Raw genomic sequence first — 24967 nt, 5'->3', positions numbered from 1 at the left:
TGCCTTCCCCATTAGAAGCCATTTGGCGAGGGCACCGTCCGAACAAATATGACCCTCAAACCCTCAAAATCTGAAAATTGCTTTCTGGTGCTGGGCAGTTTTGCTTAGAGACTATTCGTGCAGCATGTCAGCTAGACCTGATTCAAGTGTTTATATGATGTATGGGCATTGATGCTATGGTGCTAGTTACCATTGCTGTCTTACCATTTAAAGTTATAGGGCACAACCCTACTCGTCGAAACACTATAGTGAAAATGCGACAGCTGTGCGAATTTATAAAAAGGGATGATGGAAAAAGGGATGACCTGAACATTACGAAACATAACCAAATTGCAAGCACCGAAAATTCATTCAGTGCAGCATGTATGCTGATTGCTGAAGATATTCCCTCCGTTCCAAATTGTAGGTCGTTTTAACTTTTTTAGGTTCATAGCTATTATTATGCATTCAGATACAGTGTATGTCTAGGTGCATAATAATATTTATAAATCTAGAAAAGTCAAAACGACTTGCAATTTGGAACGGATGGAGTATCAAGGAACTGACAACAACATTGCTGAAGCTAAGGAGAGTTGCATCGGGAACATTAAACTCCATTTCTAGCAGCTGCGTAATTTCGCAGAAACTGTAGTTTTCTGTATAAGGCATATCCCTGAACCCTCAATTACTCATAGATTAACTCTTCGCATTTCAACCATTACATTCAGATTTACAGGTAATGTACACTACATGGCGTTAGTGAAGCTTTTGTACAGTTTAAATTCCATTGCCAGATTATTCTCAGTTTCCATCAGTCAGCATTATGTTCAATTGGGCCTGGGTGCACAATGCATCAAATAAACACTGCATCACCCGCCCTATTTTCTGTTTCTGTCATGGGATATAGTACATTGGATTGGGGAGCTTGAAGGAGCGAGCGCTCATGGACCAGCCCAGCAAATCGCTCCATTGATCGCCAGAGTTGCCTAGGATCCTATACCCCTCTTCTTCCATTGCCTTCCTCTTTTCTGATTTGTAGACTGTTGCAGTTTTCTTGCAGTCACATGCTTCCCTGGAGATCGGAAAAGACACATTTCAGATTTCATAGTTAACAATGAACGATGAAGAACAGTGGGTCATACAAAGTGCGCAGGCGACAAATTTGACTGAGCTTAGAAGATTTCAATTTCAGCATTCAACCAAAAGGTAGCAGTCGACTGAAAGTAATCTGTGATTTATACCTGAGTATGAGCTTGTCCCAATCATGGAACCCCTGCTTCTTGAGGTTCTCCGCGGTGATGTCTAGGTGCCCCTCGCTTCTGCCCGTTAGCAGGAAGGTCTTGAACCCCAGCTCGCGAACCTCATTGTACAGCTTCAAGCTGGAGGGGATGGCCAGCGCCTCACCCCTCTCCACCCACCTGTCGAACTTCTGGTGGTCGAACAATTCAAGCCTGCGGTTCGAAATCAAGAGCACCATGTGAGAACGAGACAATATTGAACGGAGTAGCAAGTTCATGCCTTAATCTTTCCCTGTCCTGCACTCCTGCCTAGAATTTTATCATTTTGGGTGAGATGTGGTGCCAAACAAGGCTTGGATACCGCAATGGATTTCGTTGCCTAAACAATTCGGGATTCCGTGCCGCCTAAATTTCTTCTCTTTTTCCTCGATGGCAATGGCAGATGCGTGGGGCGAGAGGTCTGACTCACCCGTACCCGTGCTCGGCGTAGTAGGGGAGGTTGGAGAGCAGCGTCTCGTCGATGTCGAACACCCATGCGTCGCGGCCGTCGCCCCGGAGCGGCGCGGCGCGCGCGTAGGTGGTGGACTCCCGCGCGACGAGGTCGAGGTCGGAGCGGTAGGCGGCGCCCGCGATGTAGTCCCGGACGTGCGCCGCGCACCCCGCCGGCACCGCCTTCCACGGCGCGAGGTTGTTGGCCTCCGCCGCGAGCCGCCAGCTCGCGCAGCGCACGTCCGCCGGCACGTCGTCCACCGCCGGCTCGAAGACGAGCGGGCGTGGCAGGTGCTGGTACTGCTCCGCCGCCGCGTTCTCGAACGCGTCCTGCGCCGGCGCAGCCGGCACCAGGTCGACCTGGACCTCCAGCTCCAGCGTCGCCGCGACGGCGTCTGCCGGCGCCTCGTCCTGCCCCTCGCCCGCGGCAGCCTCCCGCGCCGCCGCCGCAGCCTCGGACGGGAGCTCGATGATGAGGGGGCGCGGCAGGAGGTGCTGCGGCGGCGGCTGATTGTGCTGCTCCGCCTCCGTCTCCGAAGCCAGTGCCGGCGCCTCCTCGGACGCGCTCTGCGCCGGCGCGGCTGGCGCATGCTCCACTCCGATCTCCGCGGGCGCCACCGTGGCTTCCTCGGCGACAGCGGCGAGGAGCATGGCCAGCGTCACGAGCAGGCGGACGAGGCCGCCGCTACCGCGGCGCGCCATGACGCGCGTGCCGTTACCGCTCGGCCGCGCGCGGGAGCCCGGGTCGATCGCCGATGCGCCGCCGCGTGGGGGCCGGGCGCAGACGGGGCGGGGCGGGGCTGGCGCGGGGCGAAGCGAAGGCGTGCGGTCGGGGGCAGTAAATAGGTAGCCGAGGCGGTGGACGGTGGTTGGTGGCGTGGGGCGCGTCTCGGCTGGCAGGCGAAGCTGGGAAGGAGGACGAGGGAGGAGGGGAGCGGGGAATGCGTGGCTCCGGCGGCTTCGGCGGGAGGTGAGGGGGGAAGGTTAAGTAGGGAGGCCTGCGGCGTGCATCTCGTTTCGCAGGCCTGGGGCCTGGGGGCGGAGGGGAAAGGGGAAGACCGAGCGGAAGAGGGTGGGATTCGAATGTGAGGGAGGAGGATTCTTAGCGGTGGGGCAAGCCCATGGGGTCGGTGGTTACGTGGCGGCTACGGGTTGGCTTGGTTGTGTGCGCGGGTCGGGCCTCGGGCGGGGGGCAAGGTCTTGGCGCGTTCCGTGCGAGGCGTGCGCTGCCTTGGCCGGCCGCGGCGCGCCGGCGCGGTGGACCCAGCCACGCCGCTGACGTGGCATGTGGTCTTCTTCTTCTTCTTGTTTTTCTTAAGGAATAGGCATGTGCTCTTCCACGCCGCGTCTATTGGATGACCTCCGGGCCCGCGTGTTGGAGCTTTTGACCCACCGCAAGGCTGCACGCGAAATTCTTTTTTTTGGATGTAAATGCACGCGAAATTCCGACGCGACCGGGCGCTAAGCTGCCGCTGCCGCCGCGTGTGCGTATAGCGTACCGGCGATGTGAGAACTCAGATTTGAGAGAGAGAGAGAAAGAAGTCACGTGGATTTGAATAGAAATATTGTACACCTTAAATATATATCATCACCAATAGTATAAGAATAAAGATAAACATAGCACATACCGTAAAGTCGCTTGCCACACAAGTCGTAGTCGAGTTATACAAACATACGCATTGTTCTCCATCCCACACCATTTTATTTAGACAATAATATAAGTTGCACCATATTTTACATAATATAAGACAACTATTTTATGGTAATAACTTGCACGCGTATGGAACACATATATTTATAAGAGTATGGCCATACAATAATTAATGTTGAGCTTGATATTTGCAGTGAAGTTAAGATCTCATGTGGATCAAATGCAGAAAGCAGTAGATGCAGAGCGTTTGATCTGCTCCTGCATAGGTCTGTGGGCTTCTACAGCCGACAATTGCACCAAGCCATTGAGTCACAAATACCTTGAATGCCATCGGTGATGTTGCCTTTCCGCTGACAAGCAGTGATAGCAAGCGTTCATGAGTCGGTGCTCCGCCGCACAAACGAGCTAGTAAAAAGGATCAGGAGAGCATATGCCCCCACACCCGCCCTAGCAACGCTTATATCCTCACTAAGTGAGGCAAGCCAAGCAAAGGCTCAACTCCATTATGTATGCACAAGGGTCATTATCGATTTTATTACCTGCCTATATACATGGCCAAACGGGCAGCCCGACCCAGCCTGGCACGGGCCCATCCTGGCCCAGCCTGTATCGGCCTGGCTATAGTGTCATGTTGGGCTGGGCCTCTCGTCGTGCCGTCTTACATGCCCAGGCCCGACCTCTTTATACCTTATGTGGGCTGGGCTGACACGATAGCCCGACAGGTCAAGTAGGCCGGGCCGCCCATCGGTCCGCCAAACAAAAAACCCTCCAACAGATGCCCAAGATAACAAGGAATGCTAAGATCACAGGAAAATAGGGAATGCACAGTACATATACATGCATATTATTAAAATCATAACTTATAGAGACATAGAGATCAAAGATCAAATTTTATTTGAGCTGTTTAGTATGGCTGCCTCATTAAAAACCTTTCTAGGTAAAACTCACACCTCGTGAGAAACCCTAGAAAAGAAAAAAAGAGTACAACCCAGCACCATAGAGTTTGTAATGTCTTAAGATTACATGTCCAAATGTTCATTACACAAATAGTGCGACGCAAATAGTGCGATCAGTATCCATCTCCAACGACCTCCCTCATCCTTGCCTCCTCAGAGGCTCAGGCTCCTCAACGGCGCGCGCCGCACCCACGCGAGCACGATGGCACCGTGCTCGGCCAACGACCTACAAGAACAAGATGTGAGATCTCGAGAACATGATAGTAGAAGAGCATAAGAGGTCAGAGGAGGAGATCTTACCTGCGCTGCCGGAGCACCCGAGTACGCCGAGATCTAGATCGAGAAGGGGAAGGAGGCAGACAGACGGAGGCGGCGACGCGGTGCCGGTAACCGGTGGCGAACTAGCGAGATCTAGATCGAGAAGGGGAAGGAGGCGGATAGGGACAGGTAGAGGCGGGACGGCGCCGATGACCGGTGGCGGACTGGCGGTGACTGGTGGTGAGGGAGGGAGCCAGGGAGAGGAAGGAGGCAGACAGACGGAGGCGAGTGGCGATTGCGGCGGAGAGGGAGGGAGCCAGGGAGGGGATTAGGGTTGGTGCACGGGGGCCGGAGGGTGGGGAGGGGGGGTTATACGCTGCGGAGTTAACGGGTCTCAGTTGTGCCGACCGTTACACGGGCCGTGCCACGAGCCGCCCGACGTGCCGCCTCTTCGGCCTAGGTCCGACCTGCTACCTCAGGCCGTGCCAGCACGGGCCCGTGTAACAACAGGCCAGGCCGTGCTGGTGCCGGGCCAATACAGGCTGGGCCTCGTGCAGCCCGTTTAGCCCGACCCATTTGGCTATGTATACCTGCCCATCAGTAGTAGCACCAGACTTGACTGCATTATTAAGATCATCATTATGTCCTTTTCAACGACAATGTGGGATGGTAATTGTACCTGCTGTTCTAAATATAAGTCTATCTGGACTCACGTCCATGAACTAAGGTGGGTGGCACAATAAATGAGTCCATTGCATTGTCTATTACTAATTGGTCATGGTTAATATAATTGGCATGATTTTTCCATAGAGTACCATATTTTAGATAGAGGCAAATAAGGTATGCCTCAAAGTTGCTATGGACTTATATTTGCACAAGTACTACATGAATGCTACTTCCTCCGTTTCAAAATAGAGGTCATTTTACCTTTTCTATGTGCATAACAAAATCTATATATTAAAAAATCAAAACGATCTACATTTTGGAATGGAGGAAGTACTAAGTAGAATTATACGTAGATGGGCATGCGCACAAGTACCAGCATCATCCATCTTAGGCTAGCTAGTGCTAGTGCTTGGAGAATAATGCAGATCAGACAATACAGCGTGTTCGGCTGGCTGCTGCTCAGCAGCAGCAGGCAGAGCCTCCTACGATATCTGAAGTAGCTGCGAAGCAGCCAGCCGAACACGCTGACACGTCAGCCCATATCCCAGGACTCTCTCGTGAGACATCGGCGCCACTCCTTCCAAGGTCCCCTTCCCCGATCCCCGTGTCAACAGCCACCACCGATCCTTTGAAACCTCTCCGCGTCGACTTGGACATCAGCTACTGAACATTGTCACGATCACACAGAGCAGGGACACACATCGATGGCACGTCCTCTTCCTCCGGCTCTACCTCTACTCCACTGTTCGTCTCCAGACACAGCAATGGCAGCAGACCTGCGCTGTCGCTCTTCGTTCGTCACGTCGTCGGAATTCACCACGCCGTCGGTGCTCCAGTCCATGGAGCCGACCGTCCAGCTGCGCATGACGGCTCTCCGATCCATCCGGCGGGGACGAAGCCAGCAGCGCCATGGGGTCTGGGGATACTCCATCTCGATCCACGGGCTTGATCGAGTCGCCTCTCCCGACGAGGTCCCCGAAGAAGCACGGGTCGAAGATAGTGTCGAGGCGCTTCCTGTTCCCGTCGTTCAGCGGCTCGGGCAGCGGGATGTACTGGGCGACGGGGTCGTCGGCGAGCAGCACGGCCCGCCGGAGGTCGGCCCAGGCGACGACGGTGGTGGAGCTGCCGAGCGCGACCGCCTTGGTGGAGGTGAAAGGCGAGGACCTCGTCCCCCGGCGGCAGGAGCTTCCGCGACACGATCTTCCGGCGCCACCGCCCGGTCTTCTCGCAGTGCACGAGGAGGATGTAGCGCTTGCAGCTCGGGTTGGGGTTGAAATTGTTGCTTCCGAGTGTCTCGTTCAACAGCAACACAAGTACTACAGAACTACTCATAAATCAGAATGATGCGATCAAACACTCTCATATACCTTTTTTCGAACAAGCTCTCATATACCTCCGATTTAAGAGGGGAAGGGGGATGGCAAAATTGATCCATATTTGCATGAAACTAAACTGCCCTCTGATCACTAATATGTTATTAGATGCAACCGTGAACCGTTGCACGGACAGAGCACCATCAGAGACAATGGAGTATGTGCATGCTAGCAGTAACAGGTTTCCAACATGAACAACACAGATGGTACGACACTGATTCTCAGCATCCTGTTCCTGTCTGCATCCTAGTTGGCTTCCAATCCATTCCCTGGACCAATGGTCATCTAGCTTGTTAACATGATCAACATAGGTGGCAGTTCCCTCTGTCAGCAATGTAACAACGTCGGGCTGGGCCAGTTGATGTTCATTACACCTCAAAAGTCAAAATCTCAGACTCGAAACACTCTCTCCAACCCTCCAGCGGCCAGCCGACAGAAAGGAATTACAATGTGCCTAATTCCATGCGGCATCATTGACAAGGCTCTAATGTCATCCGCGTCAAGGTATCCATCCATCCACACGTCATCCAGCCGGGCCAGACTCCCCAAACTGAAAACAAGCAAAACAAACAACAGAAAAGAAAAACGTGGAGCACAGCACAGCACACAGCTCCCAGACGTCATCTGCCAACTCCAAAACGTCCAGCCGGGCCAACAGCTGATGACCCCCTCTCTTCTTTAGTGCCGATCAGACCTTCACTGCATTGACTCTCTGTGCAGTCCAGCCATACATGATACATCTTCAAGTCTGAGAAAAAATTACATGCATAAGTTAAATTAGCTTTACAATCATACAATTCATGACAGGGATCAACTGTTATGCCATTTCATTCATGCTAATGGGTGTTTATTTCCTTATTAGCAGCTACTCAAGGTCATTCTAAGACATAAAATTAGCTTCTTGAGGTAGTGATAACAACTACATCTGCCAACTCCAAATCATGAAAATGCCAAATCAAGTTGCTTCTATTAGTTCTGACTCACCTTCCTAAATTATCAACAACAAAATCTGCCTACCCCAGGTGATGTGATGGCATTAGATCGTACTGTTTCAAGTGTTGAAAGTCCAAACGGATCTTGGGATTCCCCGTTGCTTCCATCCCCAAGAGTTGGGGCATTGTATCACGGGCATCTTCTTGAAACCTAATAAATAAAAAGCAAATGTGTCAGTAATACAATAAAAAAAAACAGGTACAAGGACACACATTACTCACAGGACACTTTTATGTATATAGCTATTTTAGACACATACATACATATAATTTTCAGGTAGGTAAATGTACGTTTAAATCGTGCGGTGCCATAACAAATGCATGTAGCACACATTTCCAATCAAGATGAACCCACACTAAGGAATAGCAGACAACCAAAGTCAAGAAATGTGAAAAGGTTGATTCACTAGGCTGTTTTAGGACTGTAACCCTGCTACACAGGTGAAATTCACACGCCAATGGCTGGTTTGGGGTCCAGTCTGCAAGCGCATCTCAACGCACTCCCTTTGCACGCCGAATTGGATCAGATAGCGCCGGTACTGTATGGGAAAACCATATATATGCTGCAATTCGAGGATTTGATAGCAGGACTACAATTCATCTTAGCAGGAGTAACCATAGCAGTTGCTATATCAATTTGCAATACAGTTGACACATTGCTGTGGAAGAATCCCAATACTTCTTTGCATACGGAAAAGACATTGCCAAACCTAGTCTGTGCTAAAATAAGGCACAATGCAACATCACCTGATTCTAGAATATGCTCCAAGCCAAAGAGCCGAATTTATTGTAAATTTAGAACTTCAATATTAAATGTTTGTGTAAGCATTCTTTTATGCAGTTCCAGTGCTTGAATGTTTAAAGCAAATGTTTGTGGAAAGAAACCACCTTCAGACTAACAGAGAGGATAACAGGTGATTCAGCATGATGGCTAAGCGAGTTATGTGATAACAAGAGGCATTCCTTGCTCACAAAATGTAAGCATTGTTGCTTCACAATGCAGCATGCAACCTATCTAGATAGTTTGATAAAGGACTAGTAAAGTTTTATTGCTACAAAATGAAGACTAATGAATCAGGACGTGCTGGTATTACCAGTGCGTCAATGATCACACAAGGCCCACACAGGAAACCAAACATTGACCACATGAGGAACAAAAACAGACTGGAAAGAATTACATGAAAATTGAAATAGACATAATTATTAGAATACTATTACAAGGAATAAACAGAATTTAATGACATTCCAACTGTCTTCAAATAACATCAAATGTTTCCCCTGAATCTAGGACAACATAACATACCTTATCAACTGCATTTAACAAATTCTCCCCTCCAATATACAGATCGAGAAATGCATTGCTGGTTTGATCTTCCATCTTGGGCCACCCATCTATAACATGACTCAGCAAACGGTATTAAGACTAATATATCTCAAATGCGACAAATACCAACATGATCTAATTGAGAATGAGAATGATAAGACATAGAAGTTGCCAATACTAACAAATAAATAAGTTTCAGCATGGATACCTCCAACATCATTGAAGCACTTGGAGAATGTACAGTGGACAAAGGTCAGTGCATATCTTATGCCTCTCTCGTCAGACATAGGGATCACAGCTTTCAGTGTTTTCTTTGATGCATCAACCACCACCACTGATCCTTTGGGGACTCTGCGGTTTGGCTTGGATATCAAGTACAGAATGTTGTCATGGTCACACAGAGTAGGGTAGCACAGAGGTGCAATGTTCTCCAACTCTACCCCCCTGCTCCTGTTCATACGTAGCGACGACAACATCCCTCCACTGCATTTTAACACATCTTCAATATCATCCATGCTGTCCGTGCACCAATTCTTTGAACCAATTGCCCAGCTGTATGTGACGGCTTTCCATCCAGCAAGAGCGGAGTCAGCACCAAAGCGATATTCCATCTCTACAAACTTTATCGAATTCTGTCTCCCTATAGCATCGCGGTAAAAGCACGGATCACTGGGTGATTCCAGGTACGCCTTGTTTCTATCATTCAATGGCTTAGGTAATGGGATGTAATAGGCAACAGGGTCCTTGTCGAGCACGTCGCAGAGCAGGACAGCGCTCCGGAGGTCGACCCAGGCAATGTTGGAGCCTTGGAGCGCGATTACCTTGGTGGACGTGAAATCAAGAGCCTCGTCCTCCTCCAGCCCCTTGCCACCAGCTGATTCTGTCGGAAACATCTTCCGCGACACGATCTTCCTGCGCCACCGCCTAGTCTTCTCATGGTCAGGGTTGAGAGTCACCGCTGCAGGAGCCGGAGGCGACGAGGCCAACATTGGCGCGAGTGATGGGATGACCTGGTTCCGGGAGCAGGTCGAGCGACGAGCCGCCGGTGCCGTCGGCGCTGTAGACGAAGTAGTCGTAGCAGATCTCTTCTCCGAAGGGGTCGGAGGAGGAGGAGCGGATGGCGGTATGAGATGCAACTGTTGCACGGACAAAGTCACAGAGCACCATCAACGACAAAACATATATGCACATGCTAACAGTAACAGGTGTCCAACATGAACAGCACAGATGGTGCGACAAAGATTCTCAGATACGAAAACAGCAACCTGTCGTGAGCTGATCTTCTTCAAAATACTTCTCTGCATCATAGTTTGCTTCCCTGGATCAATGGTCATCCAGCGTCTCGTCATTATCGATCTGAGAGTAGCCCATGTGCTCAGTGTCTTCACCGGACATTACAGTTTTGCATCGCTCAAGTTGATGTTCATTGCACCTACAAAGGCTCAGATTTGAAACACTCTCCAACTCTCCAGCCAACAGAAACGAATTACAAGGGTCTGATGCCATGCGCATCACAGATGGGAGGATTTAATGTCATGCACATCAACATATTTGGAAAACAAAACATGCAGCAGCAAGCAGGTTCGCCAAACTCCAGACATCGTTGAGCCGGGTCAAAGCCCTCTTGGTACTGATCATCGGATGTTCACTGCATTGACTCGCCCGTACGACAGCCATACATCTTCAAGCCTGAGGAAAAAAGTATGCAATGCGTAAATTAAATACATCCATCCGATACATTCAGCATACCTGTAGGATGAAGGGTAGGGAAACGTAGGGTGCAGGGTAAAGGAAACCTACAAGCCTGACATGTTTTCCATGAGCATCAGATTTTTCGTGACATGAGCTAGAAATCCGTTGAAATGGAAGCCAAGGAAGTAATCTGGCTCTTTCAGAGTTGTAACCTTCACACTTCCATTGGGATACTATTTAACAAAAAAAATTAGATTATTTAAGTGATAATATCCCTCTAGGCCGCACCACTATATCATTGAGTTAAAGGAGAAGCAGCAAGAGTCATTACCATTCAATTTATAGCTTACCATTCAAATTCCACATTGCAAATGGTTAAGATAATTTCTTTTCCACTCAGGTTAGAGCAATCCAATTGTGTATCATTCGTAAACATAATGAAACCTTCAATAATCAAATGTCTTGACCTGATATGAACAGAAAAATTCATAAGTAAATGATCAGCAAGCTGAAAGCCATTACAATCATATAATTCACGACATAGATACACTGATAGTAAAGTTTTTCGTGTCATAGAGTATTAATCTCAACGTAGTTATAATTTAGGGGCTTTAGCTAATCGTTGTGGCAATAGTAACTGTAGATTTCTGCCAGTTTGCTGATGCAAGAGTTTAGCCTACTCTAATACATGAGTGTGATGGCAGACAAGCATCAGAAAGCTCGTACTTTAGACATGCTGGATTTACCAGGGTTTCAATGATTACACAAGGTAGACACAGCAAACCAAACATCGATCACACTATGAACAAAAACAAACTGGAAAGGGGTTACATGAAATACAGACTTGTTAGAAGCATCAATGTCTCCCTTGATCTAGGACAAAATAACATCCTTATCAACTGCTTTTGACAAATTCTCCCTTCCAATATAGATTGAGAAATGCATTGCTGGTTTGGTCTTCCATCTTGGGCCACGCATCTATAACATGATTCATCAAACGGTCTTAAGACTGCTATATCTCAAATGCGACATATGCCAATACCAACATAATCTAAATTGAGAATGAGACCACATACAAGTTGCCAGCACTAACAAGCAAATAAAGTTTGACATAAATACCTGCAATGCCATTGAAACAGCTGGAGAATGTACAGTGGACATAGGTCAGTGTATATCCTATGACTCTCTCGTCAGACATCGGGGTCACTGCTTTCAGTGTTTTCTTTGATGTGTCAACAACTACCACAGATCCTTTGGGTCCTCTGTGGTTTGGCTTGGACATCAGGTACAAAACATTGTCACTGTCGCACAGAACAGGGACACACAGTGGTGGGATGTTCTTCGACTCTTCCCCCCTCCTCCTGTCCGGACTTAGCAATGACAGCATACCTCCACTGTTTTCTAATACATCTTCAAAATCAACCACGCTATCCGTGCACCAATTCTTTGAACCAAATGTCCAGCTGTATGTGACAGCTCTCCATCCACCAGAAGAAGTGAAGCGCTCATGGCGATATTCAATCTCTACAAACTTTATCAAATTTTGTCCTCCTATAATATCCCGGAAAAAACAGGGATCGGCAGGTGATTCCAGGTACCCCTTGTTTCTATCATTCAATGGCTCAGGCAATGGGAGATCATTCAACAGGCGACAGGGTCATTGTCAAGCACGTCGCAGACCACAACAGCCCTCCGGAGATCGATCCAGGCAATGTTTGCCATGTAATATCTTCCGTGACCGTGACACGATCTTCCTGCGCCACAGCCCAGTCTTCTCGTGGTGCAACCGGAGGATGTACCGCTTGCCGCTCGGATCAGGGTTGAGAGTGACCACGGCATAGCGACCGCCGCGGGAGCCAGAGGCGACGAGGCCAACATTAGCGCGAGTGATGGGATGACCTGGCTCCGGAAGCCAATCTACCCTCTAATTATATTTCTTTTTTTTTTCTTCACATGCACATTCAGTTTTAATTTCAGATTTTGCTAGTTGACTCATGATGCTCTACGTTATAAAAATACATTAGCAATTTTATTACTTTTTATACAGTTTTGTATATCTAAGATCAATTTCATATTAAATATTCCTAACCTATAAAAATAATCATGAAAAATTCTTAATATAATTTTTTAACATAAAGCATTATATTTTGTATCCGCTCACAAAATTTGAACTCAAGATTCAACTCATACACGGAGAAAAAAAAATCTAATTAGAGGTAGATTAGACCCAAATTAGAGGGTAGATTAGACCAAATGAAATAGTTTAAGGGAGTAAAGTGAGCCTAAATTTTATTCAGGGGGTTAAGCGGACAAAGTGGATAGGTAAGGGGAGTAAAATGGACTTTTTCCAACAAACAACTAACATAAGCTATCTCTATAAGAAGTGAAAATGACAAAATTGCTCCATGTCCGCATGAAACTAAACTGGCTCTGATCAGAAATAGGTTATGAGATTTAACTATTGCACGGACAGAACAGAGCACCATCAAAGACAATACATGTATGTACAAACTAAGAGAGTGTAAGATGTCCCAACACGAACAGCACAGATGTTGCTGCATTGCTTCTCTGAAAGCAACAGCATCCTGTCGTTTGCTAATCTTCTTCGAAATACTTCTCCTCTGCATCGTAGTTGGCTTCCCTGGACCAATGGTCATCCAGCATCTCATCATTATCGATCTGAGAATAGTCCATATGCTCAGTGTCTTCACCAGTCAGGAACTTTTGTTGCATCACATATGTGAATTGTTCCAGCTGATCCTGCATTTCTTCACAAGACAACGTTTGGTTGAAAGTCCCTGCAGCCGAACCTCTACCATTGCTGGAGTCCATGGGGGCAGACTCATTGGCAACAACCTGCAAATATGTCAAGGAAGAAATTCATATCATGCTAGGGCAATGCATAAAAAAGGAAGAACCACACCGAGATAACTAAATTCAGAGGCAATCCTGACTTCTAAGTAGGTCAAATAAGAAATGGAGGATGCCAGACGTCATAGAGGTCACAAAATATGCTTTAATTATGAACTGCATTAATCAAGTTTCTACATGAGCAAACAGTTTCTTTACACATGTATCATCATGTTATCTTAGCATGCATACTAGGCTAAAAAAAAACCATGAAACTGAACCTGAACCCTCAGGCTATGTTTTTCCATAGGCAAGAAAGATTATATCATTATGCATGTTTCCTTCAAGCCATAGAGGCCAACACCATTGCACAAAACTAAGAAGTAAAGTCAACACAGAGTTCAGCGCAAAAGGAATTCCGAGGCAGAAGTTGGATCACAAGTAAAACCAGAGGTTAATGCAAGAATCTGTGTATAATATTCCACCAAAAAAAACTAGTAATTTAAGCTTCTTACAAAGCACTTTTATCGTGTACAACAAGAGTTGAACAACTAGCAGTTTGACATTGTCATACACAGCTTTGTGTGTGTCTGGATTTCCTCCTTATCGCATGAAACATAGAGTACGATTACAGCCAGCACTCAGATACATGGTGGATTCTATTTAGGGGGAATTCAGAGAACTTATCTGCCATACACAGCTTCAAAAAGAAAAAAGGTGTCTTCCATTTTTTTTTTAATTTCTTCCTCTATCAGATGAAACAAAGAGCATGATAGGCATCTATTTAGAGAAACCTCAGAGTCAGAGCATCTTGTCTGTCAAAAGAATACCATTCACCATTGAAACAATGATCACCATTACCACACATAACTTATGGCTAAAAGCTAAAGCCTTCAATCTAAAACTGATATGGAAAAAAATAATCAGCCGCAACTTATCATCAATCTGGGTGCATACCAGCTTCTTTAAATTAGATAATTTTCCAGATCATGGTACTCCACGTGGCCCAAAGTTGCAAATGAAAACTAGTGTCTGAATTCACATAGCATAAGTTGCAAAGCAAGACTAGGTTTCCATTCCTTCATAACAAGGATGGGCTGATAGGCTTTTTGTTTTCAAAATTTGTAGTTAACTCCCTAGATGAAGCATATCAGTAACAGTGTTACATCCTTTCATAAAAAAAATCGACTTCGAATTAGTGTACACAAGCATGCAATCCCCCGACCACTGAATCAACTACAAACAATTTACAGCCCCAATAGAACAAGTACAATCAAGTAGAAAATTTAGACAATATCATAATCGGCAGGATGCAAACCTCAGTCGCAATGGGCTTCACGACCTCTGTCTCCTTTTCCTTCATGCTCTGCTCTTCTTCGTCCTCCTCTTCCTCTTCTTCTTCCTCTTCCTCCTCTTCCTCCTGCTCCTGCATCGCCTCCTCAGGGCCACCACCGACCCATTCGCTGGGATCAACCCCTCTCCTAATCTGCTCCCCGCGGATCTTCTCCACGATGACCGCCTCCTCCGCCCTGCGCATCAGCGTCTCGGACCACCTCTCCCCGGGCCGCGCCATGGCCCTGCCGAGCGGGTCCTGGAACCTCCCGACGTACTCGTGGTGCAGGTAGGGCTCCCGCTCCCGCATGGCCTCCTCGGAGAAGTACTCCCCCTCGCGGACGAGGCGGTCGAGGTACGCGCGGCGCCGGTTCCGCACCTGCGCCGCGGGCGGGGGCGCCCCCGCCGCGGCGGCGCGGAGGCGGCGCAGGTGCCAGTCGACCTCGTAGTCCGGGCTGAGCGCGTCGAAGGCGGAGAGCTCGTCGGCCGACAGCGCGGCGCCGTACCGCTCCAGGAAGAGCGGCGCGTCGCGGGCCAGGAGCGCGCGGAGCTCCGCCTGGCGACGCGGCGGGGAGGGAGGGGCGGCGGCGGAGGAGGGGGAGGAGGAGGAGAGGAAGGAGGAGGGGAAGTAGAGGCCCTCGACGGCGGAGAGGCGGGTGGCGATGCGGTCCATCGCCGCGGGCTCCATGGCTGCTGCGGGCTGCCGTGGGGGGATGCGTGGCGCGGCGTCCCCGCCGGGGGGGCTCGAGAAATCGAGAGGATTTGGGCACCGCCGGTGGGTTAGGCGTTGGGCGGCGACTGGGTTGGGCCTGAGTATGGTGCGGTTCGAGTGGGCTTCGGCTCCCGGTTGGGTCGGGGGGTTCTGTGAGGGAAAAGCGTGCGCGCGCGATCGGCCCAGCGAAGCCCAGCCAAGACGTTGTCCGACCGGTCGGTGTCAGGGTGGTCACGGGTCAGTTGGTCACGTGAACGCTCGGCCGGCGGCTGGGTGAAACGCGCACCGGCGGCGGTCAGTTTGCCGCATGCCAGCGACGGTAAATCCTGGGTCGGCGAGAGCGTGACTTCTCCTGCTCTCATCAGCAAAGAGGAAAGGCTAGCATTTGTCCTTGGGCATGGAGGTAAACATTGTACAAAACTGATTTACATCGTCACATGCGTCTCTTGGTTCCAAAAGATCGTGTAGGATATTGATTCATCGTCTCTCTTTTCACAATTTAGCTGCTAGCATATACAAGGCTCATCCTGTCAGCAACTCATTTGCAGTCATCCAATATGCAAATATGGAGGAGATGATGCTCTCTTGCTACCATGCAGTAAAAGGCTCGTGAAACCATGTCCCTCATGACCATATATTTGACTATCACGAAGCCGTAAACAACCATTCCTTTGCAACTTCGCTCTTCGTACTTACCTTGATTTTATTAAGATCAAGAATCATTTAACTCTTGTCTTCATCAAAATACTAGCTAATGAAACCCTCGTGGACTGCTCCCTCCGTTCCAAATTGTAGGTTGTTTTAGCTTTTCTAGGTGCGTAGTTTTTGTTAGGCATACTAAATATATTGTATGTTTAGATACATGCAAACATCAGAAAAGCCAAAACAACCTACAATTTAGAATGAAGGGAGTACCTTCTTTCATACTACCACAATTACAATAGAGATGACAATTCCTAATTGTAATGGTAAACAATCGTATCTTAATACTTATACTTTTTAAAACTTGGATGAAGTAGAAGGGACATTACTATACAAACCTTTGGAAAGGGTCAACCGCGCCTATGTTGTCCTCCTGCCGAAGGTACCTGGAGCAATAGTGGTGGGCGCGTTCAGACCCATATGTCTGCAGAACTGTGATGTCAAGATTGCGTCGAAGATGCTCACCACACGCCTTCAGAGACAGCTCCCTGCATTGATCGTCAACCAGACGGGGTTCCTACAAGGGCGCTGCTGATGGTGGTCAAGCACCGAGAGCAGGGATCCGATGGGACCCCCTTTTAGAGATACGGCCTGGGGTTAGTTCGTGCGTAGGGGTTCGAGAGGCGTTTATGGGAATTAGTATATTATTTTGCTAAGAAAGTTTTTAGACAGGTTCAGACCGCTCGAAAGCTTAACACCTTACGTCCTGTGTATTGTGTTGCTAGAGTTGTTTGTCTTGTTTGTACAAGAGCCAGTCTTTTATAGGCTAGGCCCATGGGGGACTGGTTGGGATGAGCCTTGCATCCCAATCCATCCCTTTACATTGTGTGTGTGAACGCGGCGGCCCAATGGCCACCCTCCTTGCTACAGTTCCTCTGACGCGCCATCCATTTGCCCTGACGCTACTTTGCCTTTTGCCTTGATCCACACAGCGTCGGAGCATCCCGTCCAAGTTCTCTATATGTCAATCTTACATTTTACCATCTTACTTTGGTAATCCTTGCTTCTCTCAGCTCGGACCCACCGTCCCGGGAAGCTTCCAGGGACCTTCCCGGGAGCCCTTCGCCGTTTCCCGGGTCCCTAGTGCAGGGTCTACCCTTCTGACAGAGTCCCCAGGAGGCCAGTTGCCACCTCCTAGGTCCTCAATGTGGGCCCACCTCCTTGGCAGAGGGTGGCCGGGAGCGTGGTAGGGCGCTCTTGGGCGGTGCCAGCCGCCTACGGGACGGGACGGGTGAGACCATTGGTCCCAGAGGCTCTCAGGAGCGTCCCATCAACCGTGATTATGATGTTTTTACGGGGACAGGGCGCCTACTAACGGCTTGCCTCGACTGCCGTTCCCTTCCCCCGTCAGGATACGCTACCGCTTGCTTCGCCTCAAAGGGAGCCTTCCCAGGGGCCTCCGGGGGCCTTTCCGGGAGGCCTCACCAGGTGCGTCCTATTCTTGCTATGTGGATCATTTGTGGGTCTCGCCAAGCAAGCGCGATATTTTCATGATCCTTCCTTAGCCTCGGGTTCCCAAACCTACCTTCTTATTTGGGCTTCTCAAAGAGGGAAGCCCCTTTTAAGCAGGCGGACCCTGCTTGTAAGTACCTTCTAAGTGCCTTATCGGGGAACTCGTTCCCTTGGCGCTGACGGCTGCATATCAAAAGCATTCATTCACACCCTGGAGATCATACAGTGCAGCCACAAACGCCGGGCACCAACTTTCGTCTTCAAACTCGCCAAGGCATTCGACACAGTGAACTGGAGCAGCTACAGGATGTCCTGCGAGCCAGAGGATTCCCGGAACAATGGTGTTCATGGATCCACAACTTGCTGCACACCTCAAGGTCCGCCATACTAGTGAATGGATGCCCCGGTCCATGGTTCCCCTGCCGGCGAGGGCTACGGCAGGGGATCCCCTTTCACCCTACCTCTTCCTGCTCGTGGCTGATGTGCTGCAACGACTGATACAAGCAGACGGTGGAGTTGCACACCCACTGTCACCTGGTGAACCCTGCCCAGTGCTGCAGTACGCCGATGATACGCTGATCGTGGTGAGAGCAGACACAGAATCAGTGGATCGCCTGCGCGCTCTTTTGGACTCCTTCGCCACGGCGACAGGACCCAAGATCAACCAGCAAGAGCACGGTTGTGCCAATGCACGTCGACCCCACGGTACTCACTGCCTCTCCACTCTCCAGTGCAAAGAAGACAGTTTTCCTCAATCCTATCTCGGGCTGCCACTGTCACATGATAAGGTGCGGCTAACCGCGCTCCTACCAACGATCAGCCGCGCGGACAAGTATTTAGCCGGATGGAAAGCAGCCCTGCTGAACACCATGGGGCGAGCGGTGCTTGCGGATGCCGTCCTGGGCAACCTTCTGATATATGCTATGTGCACTATGGAGCTCCCAAAAGGGGCCCTGGAGGCACTCGACGCGAAACGCAGAACATTTCTGTGGACTGGGGATGAGAAGGCAAGCGGAGCGCAGTGCCTGGTAGCTTGGGAAAATGTCTGTGTGCCGCGCGAGCAAGGTGGCCTTGGCCTAAAGGATTTGGGCGTCCAGAACCAGTGCGTCCTTCTCAAGCTGCTGCATCGGCTGTTCAATCCGGCGAGCTCGGCGTGGGCACAATGGGTGCGCCGGCACATCAACATGATCACACTGGAGGGCGACGTCGTGGGCAGTCACTGGGCGTCCTTGCGTGCATTGCTCCCGGCCTACCGCACCATGACCACCGTTCAAGTCCGAGACGGTGCCAGCACGTCCTTCTGGGAAGATTCTTGGCTCGCCACGGGACCCCTAACAGAAAGCCTGCCTGCACTCCACAGCCACGCCACCCATCCAAGTGTCTCTGTGAGAGATGCGCTACAAGGAAACATCGACGCCTTCCTCCAGCCAAGGCTCACCCGTACAGGGGCTGCTGACCGTGAAAAAATTGATCAGCTCCTGGAACACGCCCGGCTGGGCGACGGCGACAACATCCGGCACTGCCCGCTACAGAACGCGAAAGGACAGCTGAAGACATCGCTGCGATTCCGCACCCTAAAGGCCGCTGCAGCGACGGAGCCGTGCCCGTTCGCCAAGTTCATCTGGAGGAACCGCGCCCCACCGCGCGTCCAATTCTTCGTCTGGCTGCTCGTCCAGGAACGGATACAATGCCGCCACAACCTGAGGAAGAAGAACATCGTCCAGGATGCGTCTTGCGAACTGTGCGGCCACCACGATGAGACGGCCGACCATATCATCTTTACCTGCCCTACTGCCTCGGCCTTCTGGAGGCGCATCGGCGCCACAAGCCTGGACGGAGCTCAGGTCAAGGAGCTCTGGAACACGCCACTACCGTCCACTCTCCCCCAGCTGCACCGAACGGTGTTCCTCTTCCTCTGCTGCTGCTGGCACATATGGAAGCACCGGAACAGCGTCGTGTTCGATGGACAGGACCCCACGGCTCTGGGCCTCGCGGCTCTCACATCCAGATGCACACGTAGTTGAGACCTGGTGTATGATTCTCAATCCCATGTAATCACAGCTAGAGCACACAACACAATACCTCCCAACCCCAAAACATGCTGTAACCCTATTATCCGCCATTTGCTGGCGAAGATGCAATGAAAAATCAAGTGGGGGAGCCTTTTCCCCTGTTGACCGTCAAAAAAAAACTATACAAACCTTCTCAGCAACGGTTTGAATTTTTCTAAATCTCCACAAGGATTTGACATGTAGACACGCGTACATCTGTGTTGCTTAATGGCACTTATCAAATTAAACCTACAAAGTCCGGCTGCATGTCTTACGGAATTTGAATAACATTATGGTTATGGTTTTCCGAAAGAACATCTATAAAGTAGAATGGGAGATGGTTTTTTTTTCCTATATAAAAAGTAGTGGAATCATATAAGAACAATGTATAAATGTATAAAATTGACGGTTATACAGAAACTACCGAAAGAAAATCCAAGCCCTACGAATATAGAATCTGACTCAGGAATCCTAAGTTTAAGTTTAGGCTAGTCCTAACTCTCCACCATTTCGCATGTATTTGTGTGGAACGCATTGTAAAATTCGATTGTGTTCAAGACACTGTGAGAGCGCGGTTTGATCTGCAACAAATTCAACTGAGTAAAATAATTATTTTTAGTTGAGCGGAGGTGTAAAAAGATCATTTTGCCCTCGGACCCACCTGTTATCTTCTTCCTTAGGCCCGTCCTGCGCTCTAGGAGCCTCAGTGCCTCACGATCGCAACCTCGAGGAGCTTATGGCCTGCGCGGACCTGGGCTTCCGCTTCAGCTGCAACGAGATCCCCATGAGCCAGCACCTCCTCGATGACAGGCACCAGGCCGACTCGCGTCGGACGCTGCTGCCGGCATCGTCACTGCGTCCACCGATGCCCATCAACAGTCGGAAACTCGGAAATATCTCCAGCCCTGGTAAGCAATCGCAATGACATTGAATAATTCATGAAATATTTGAATTCCTTGTCACCGAGAAAGCCAACATGTCCACATCAAAGATGAAATTTTTTTTTGTCACGGAACCATGTAGGTACTCGTCAACGTACGATTTGCTTGTTGGTAGAAGTTCTCATCCTCTCTTTCTTTTTTCTTAATCTCAGTGCCGCAGGAGACAGCCCCGACGGAGCTGATAGCCCGACTACGTGCCAACAAGAGAAAAGCAGAGCATCACGCACGGACGGAGAGCGTGCGCACAGAGAGAGGAGAGAGAGGCCAGCAGAGGGGAAGAATGGATAAAGATTGAGGAGAGGAAGAAGAATATGCCATGTGGGCCTGAAGGGTAAAATAGACTTTGTACACCTTCTCTAAACCGAAAATGATTATTTTATTGGGTGTGTATGTTATAGACCAAGCTGCGTTTTTAAGATGGGTCCAAGACAATATTGATTTGTGCGGTGTGTTCCACACAAAACCACTTTTACAATGTCCCACGCGGAGAGAGAAGAGAAAATTTATTATGGTCCCACATCAACAAATCATGGGTTGGGTGTGTAGTTTTTAGAGCTGATGTCTTGATGATTTAGCAAGATTAACACTACTTAGGCTAGTCTTAGTGGGAGTGTTATGGAGAGTTTCATAGTATTAATTTCCATGCCACATCATCAATTTTGCTGACTTAGCAAGGTATTTATAAGGAGAGAGAAGGAGTTCATCATATGTGATAGGAGTTTTATCCTCATGATACTCAACTGATAGAGTTACCTAGTTTTCAGTCTCGATAACTATGCAGACTGTGCAATGAAACTGCCGAGGCTAGCCTTATGGATACCGTGGATGAGACCGTATGAAATAGCTGATTAAACTACGGGCACGTTTGGCGGACAGAATCGGTTCCGTTTCTCATGCGAATCACCAGAACCGGCGCCAAACGCAGTCTTATTTCCTTCGTTGGCACGCGAAACGGCAATAACTCAGTTTCGCAGCGATTCCAGTTCCTGCTTACGTACCTCCCCTATGGGTCTGCCATGCCACTGGTCTTATCTCACATGTTCACGCGGCCAAGCATGTATTATGAGTTTATTATGACACCAGTAATATTTTAGATGGCCATCAAAGGATCCATGGATTTATTAATACCGCTAATATTTTTCTATATTTTTATTTCCCCTTGTTATTACTCAGAAGAAAAGAAATCAGATGTCTAAGGGTATATTGGTCTATTCCACCGTATTCTCAACATTTCAGCATTGAATCTAGGCAGACAGCCAAACAACTCCAACATGTGATTCTGTTTCTCCTAGAAAACGTTTCACGCGAGAATCCGGAACTGAATCATTTCTACGAGAATTTGGATCGTACCCAACGAGCCCTAAATCGTTCTGCTGAACCGGATGTTGGGCACGGGATTATGGGCCGCAGCCTCGCCATCCGAGAACCGACAAGCCTAGCTTTCACACCACCTTCACTGTCGCAATCCCCAGCTCGCACGCTTGACACTCCCTGCTCAAGCTCTCCACTCCCCGAGCAAAAAACCAACGCGGGCCGGCGGCGCGCAGGCGGCGAGCCCGAACCCCCTCGGCCCCCGACCCCGAGGCCGAGATCCCAGCCCGCCCGCCGCGCCGGCGCAGTCCGGGGCCCTCCCTCTGCCCCCGCGTGTCCGAATCCGGCGGCGTTTTGCCTCCCCGCCCCACCCCGGCCCGCGCGGCCGGCGCAGCGTTGGACGCCGCGCCATGGGGTCGGTGTCCCTGAACGTGGCGTCCTCCCGGCGCGGCGGGCGGCGCGGCTTGGCTTGCCTCTGCTCCCCCGCGCTGCTCAACCTCCTCGTCCTCCTCTCCCTCCTCTCCACCAACCTCCTCGCGCTCCTCGCCTTCCTCTCCCCGCGCGCCCACCCCCTTCCCGCCGCCGCCACCGCCAACCTCTCCGCCTCCGCCATCTCCATGCAGGTGGCCGCCATCGCGCGGGAGATCGACGCCACCCACCTCGTCCCGCACCGCGCGGCGGCGGACGGCGCCGCCCTGCCCCCGGAGCTGCTCCTCTTCCTCTCCCCGCACGTGCTCCCGCTCGGCCGCGACGCGCGCACGGGGCTCACCCACATGCCGGCCTCCGTCGCGCACGCCTGCTTCCGCTCCCCGTCCACGCTCGCGCTCCTGTCGGCCTTCGCCTCCTACGAGCCGCGCGGTGTCTGCCCGCGCAACGCCACCCTGCCGCACCGCCTCCTCTCCAAGGGCTGCGAGCCGCTGCCCCGCCGCCGGTGCCTCTCCCGGGGTCCCCGCGCGCCGCTCCCTTCCTCCAACATGGGCGTCGACAGCCGCCGCTGGGTGAAACCGCGCCACGACCACGAGTTCCTCATCGACGACGTCCTGCGGCTCGGCGGCGCCGCCTCCACTAAGATCCGGATCGGCTTCGACGTCGCCGGCGGCGCCGCCAACTTCGCCGCCCGGATGAGGGAGCGCGGGGTGACCGTCGTCACCACCGTGCTCGACAACGCCGGGAAGCCCATGAACGAGTTCGTGGCGGCGAGGGGCCTGTTCCCGCTGCTGCTCTCGCCGGCGCACCGGTTCCCCTTCTACGACGGGGTGTTCGACCTCGTGCACGTCGGGACCACCGCGTTGGACGAAGGCGGGGCGCCGGCGCTGGGGCAGGCGGGGACGGAGGAGGCACTGGAATTCTTCATGTTCGATGTCGACAGGGTGCTGCGCGTCGGTGGGCTGCTCTGGGTTGACAGCTACATGTGCCACAGCGAGGAACGGATGAAGGTGGTTGTGAGGCTCATTGGCAGGTTTGGTTACAAGAAGCTGAAGTGGGTTACAGGAGAGAAGGCTGGCACAGGGAGCACAAAGACGGCAATGTATCTCTCTGCGGTTTTGCAAAAGCCGGCACGGGGTTGAAATCGAATGGATGGATGGATTATTTGTTTTCTTCTTGATCTGAGGTATGAATGTACCTTCTGATTGTTCAGGGGATTTGACTTGAGAAATGAGCATGCCGAATAGATGCCGTGGATTAGGTTGATTCTATTGTTTGTTCAGATAGCAACTTAAAATAAAGTGAAAGGAGTACAATTGTTCAACTTTTGTTATCATGTAATGTAATATAGGCTGCTGTTAGGTGGGAAACATATGAGGTAGGATTTGTTGCTCAACTGAGGGACTGCAAAGTAGTCCAATGATGTGTAATTCCTATTCCGAACAGAAAAGGAAAGTAAAGGGGTCTCTTTCAGTTATTTATTTGTGTTATCTTCTGTTTGCCTATCCGAAGCTATTATTTTTGTGTCAGTTTAGCCTATAGTGTGTTTTGGAGCTTATTTCGAATAGCAAATGGACTTGGTCTTTTGCATAATTGAGGATCTACATAGGTTTCTTTTGTTTTTTATCTAGTGCTAGGCTGCTAGCCAACTAGAACCTTTGATCTGTTAAAACTGGGAAACAATAAAAGAACCTTTTTTTAAGGGGGAAAACACTCCTAGAACTGTCCATCTCCAGATGCTCATGCTTGATTATTACAGTTTTTGTTAAGAAAATACTGTACAGTTTGCAAAAGTTCAAACATAATTAGATTCCGTTGTTTTCTCCTGACAATCCTGTCCATCATATGACTTGTTTTCAGTGGGTTCTAGATGGAACATGAAGTTTTGAAGATGGGGTTAAAGATCTGCCATGTGCAAACTCAGTTGGGTAGCTTACTCTTATCCAATTGTTTAATTCCAGAAGAAGCATGCATGGAACAACCCAAGTTTTGATTATAGTATATAGCTACTGCTTCTACTTTTAGTGGTATACTTGTTGAATTGGTAGATATATATGTGGATAACTGAATGCGTGTTATAGGATTATGTGGTGTTGTGAAATTGTTTGCACACTGCACCTGGTAATCTACAATGGCAGTGTGCTTAAACACATTAAGCTCGTGAAATAGACTCTGTAATCACTGTTTCTTTTAGGATCAATATGGAAGTCTTCTGTAGCACTGAGAGAAAAATTGTACTCTGTTTCTTATGGCAAATTTCACAGAACATAGAGCTCAATATGTTGAAAGAGAAATCTATCAGGTTTCGTTATACATTGCTTCTCTGCTGTAATTTTTTTTCTCCTCGTGCAAATAGACACTCGAGGATCAGGTGCATGTTATGCTGGCCGGTTTGTAATGCAGACTGATGTTTCTGTAATGCTCTAGGCAATACTGTCTGACAGTACTTGTAAAAATTGTTCAGGTCATCGACCTGTGCCTATTACTGAATCATCAGTTGCTCTAGTTATTGAGAGTCGATAAAAAAGCATACAATCAACATGCAGAGCAAAGAAAGAAAAGCAACCCCTTT

At 49.7% G+C, this 24967-nt stretch overlaps 4 protein-coding genes across 5 annotated transcripts; 1 reads left to right on the top strand and 3 right to left on the bottom strand.

Annotated features, from left to right (window-relative positions):
• Positions 1 to 653: 653 nt before the first annotated feature.
• Positions 654 to 2758, bottom strand: LOC117852735 (acid phosphatase 1). Of its 2 annotated transcripts, none has more exons than XM_034734962.2 (3): positions 1693 to 2758; positions 1221 to 1430; positions 654 to 1051 (listed from the first exon to the last, which is right to left on the bottom strand). In XM_034734962.2, exons 1-3 carry the CDS (start codon positions 2406 to 2408, stop codon positions 874 to 876), a joined length of 1104 nt encoding a protein of 367 aa, XP_034590853.1. In that variant the 5' UTR covers positions 2409 to 2758; the 3' UTR covers positions 654 to 873. The 2 variants fall into 2 exon arrangements, with proteins under 2 accessions (XP_034590853.1, XP_034590852.1); XM_034734961.2 differs by having other exon boundaries at positions 1687 to 2756.
• A 4842-nt stretch (positions 2759 to 7600) lies between these two features.
• LOC117853332 (uncharacterized) lies at positions 7601 to 10058 on the bottom strand. The gene is made up of 2 exons (XM_072293503.1): positions 8906 to 10058; positions 7601 to 7753 (listed from the first exon to the last, which is right to left on the bottom strand). Exon 1 carries the CDS (start codon positions 9913 to 9915, stop codon positions 9007 to 9009), a length of 909 nt encoding a protein of 302 aa, XP_072149604.1. The 5' UTR covers positions 9916 to 10058; the 3' UTR covers positions 7601 to 7753; positions 8906 to 9006.
• Positions 10059 to 13032: 2974 nt separating this feature from the next.
• On the bottom strand, positions 13033 to 15549 carry LOC117851269 (uncharacterized). Its single transcript, XM_034733056.2, has 2 exons — positions 14787 to 15549; positions 13033 to 13474 (listed from the first exon to the last, which is right to left on the bottom strand). Exons 1-2 carry the CDS (start codon positions 15486 to 15488, stop codon positions 13214 to 13216), a joined length of 963 nt encoding a protein of 320 aa, XP_034588947.1. The 5' UTR covers positions 15489 to 15549; the 3' UTR covers positions 13033 to 13213.
• Positions 15550 to 22358: 6809 nt separating this feature from the next.
• On the top strand, positions 22359 to 24708 carry LOC117851613 (probable methyltransferase At1g29790). The gene is made up of 2 exons (XM_034733460.2): positions 22359 to 23581; positions 24256 to 24708. The coding sequence occupies exon 1, from the start codon at positions 22380 to 22382 to the stop codon at positions 23535 to 23537; it is 1158 nt and encodes a 385-aa protein (XP_034589351.1). The 5' UTR covers positions 22359 to 22379; the 3' UTR covers positions 23538 to 23581; positions 24256 to 24708.
• The last annotated feature ends 259 nt before the right edge of the window (positions 24709 to 24967 follow it).

The sequence above is a fragment of the Setaria viridis genome, chromosome 4 (assembly GCF_005286985.2).
Source record: "Setaria viridis chromosome 4, Setaria_viridis_v4.0, whole genome shotgun sequence".
NCBI lineage: Eukaryota > Viridiplantae > Streptophyta > Magnoliopsida > Poales > Poaceae > Setaria > Setaria viridis.
This window is presented reverse-complemented; position numbering and strand designations above follow the sequence as displayed.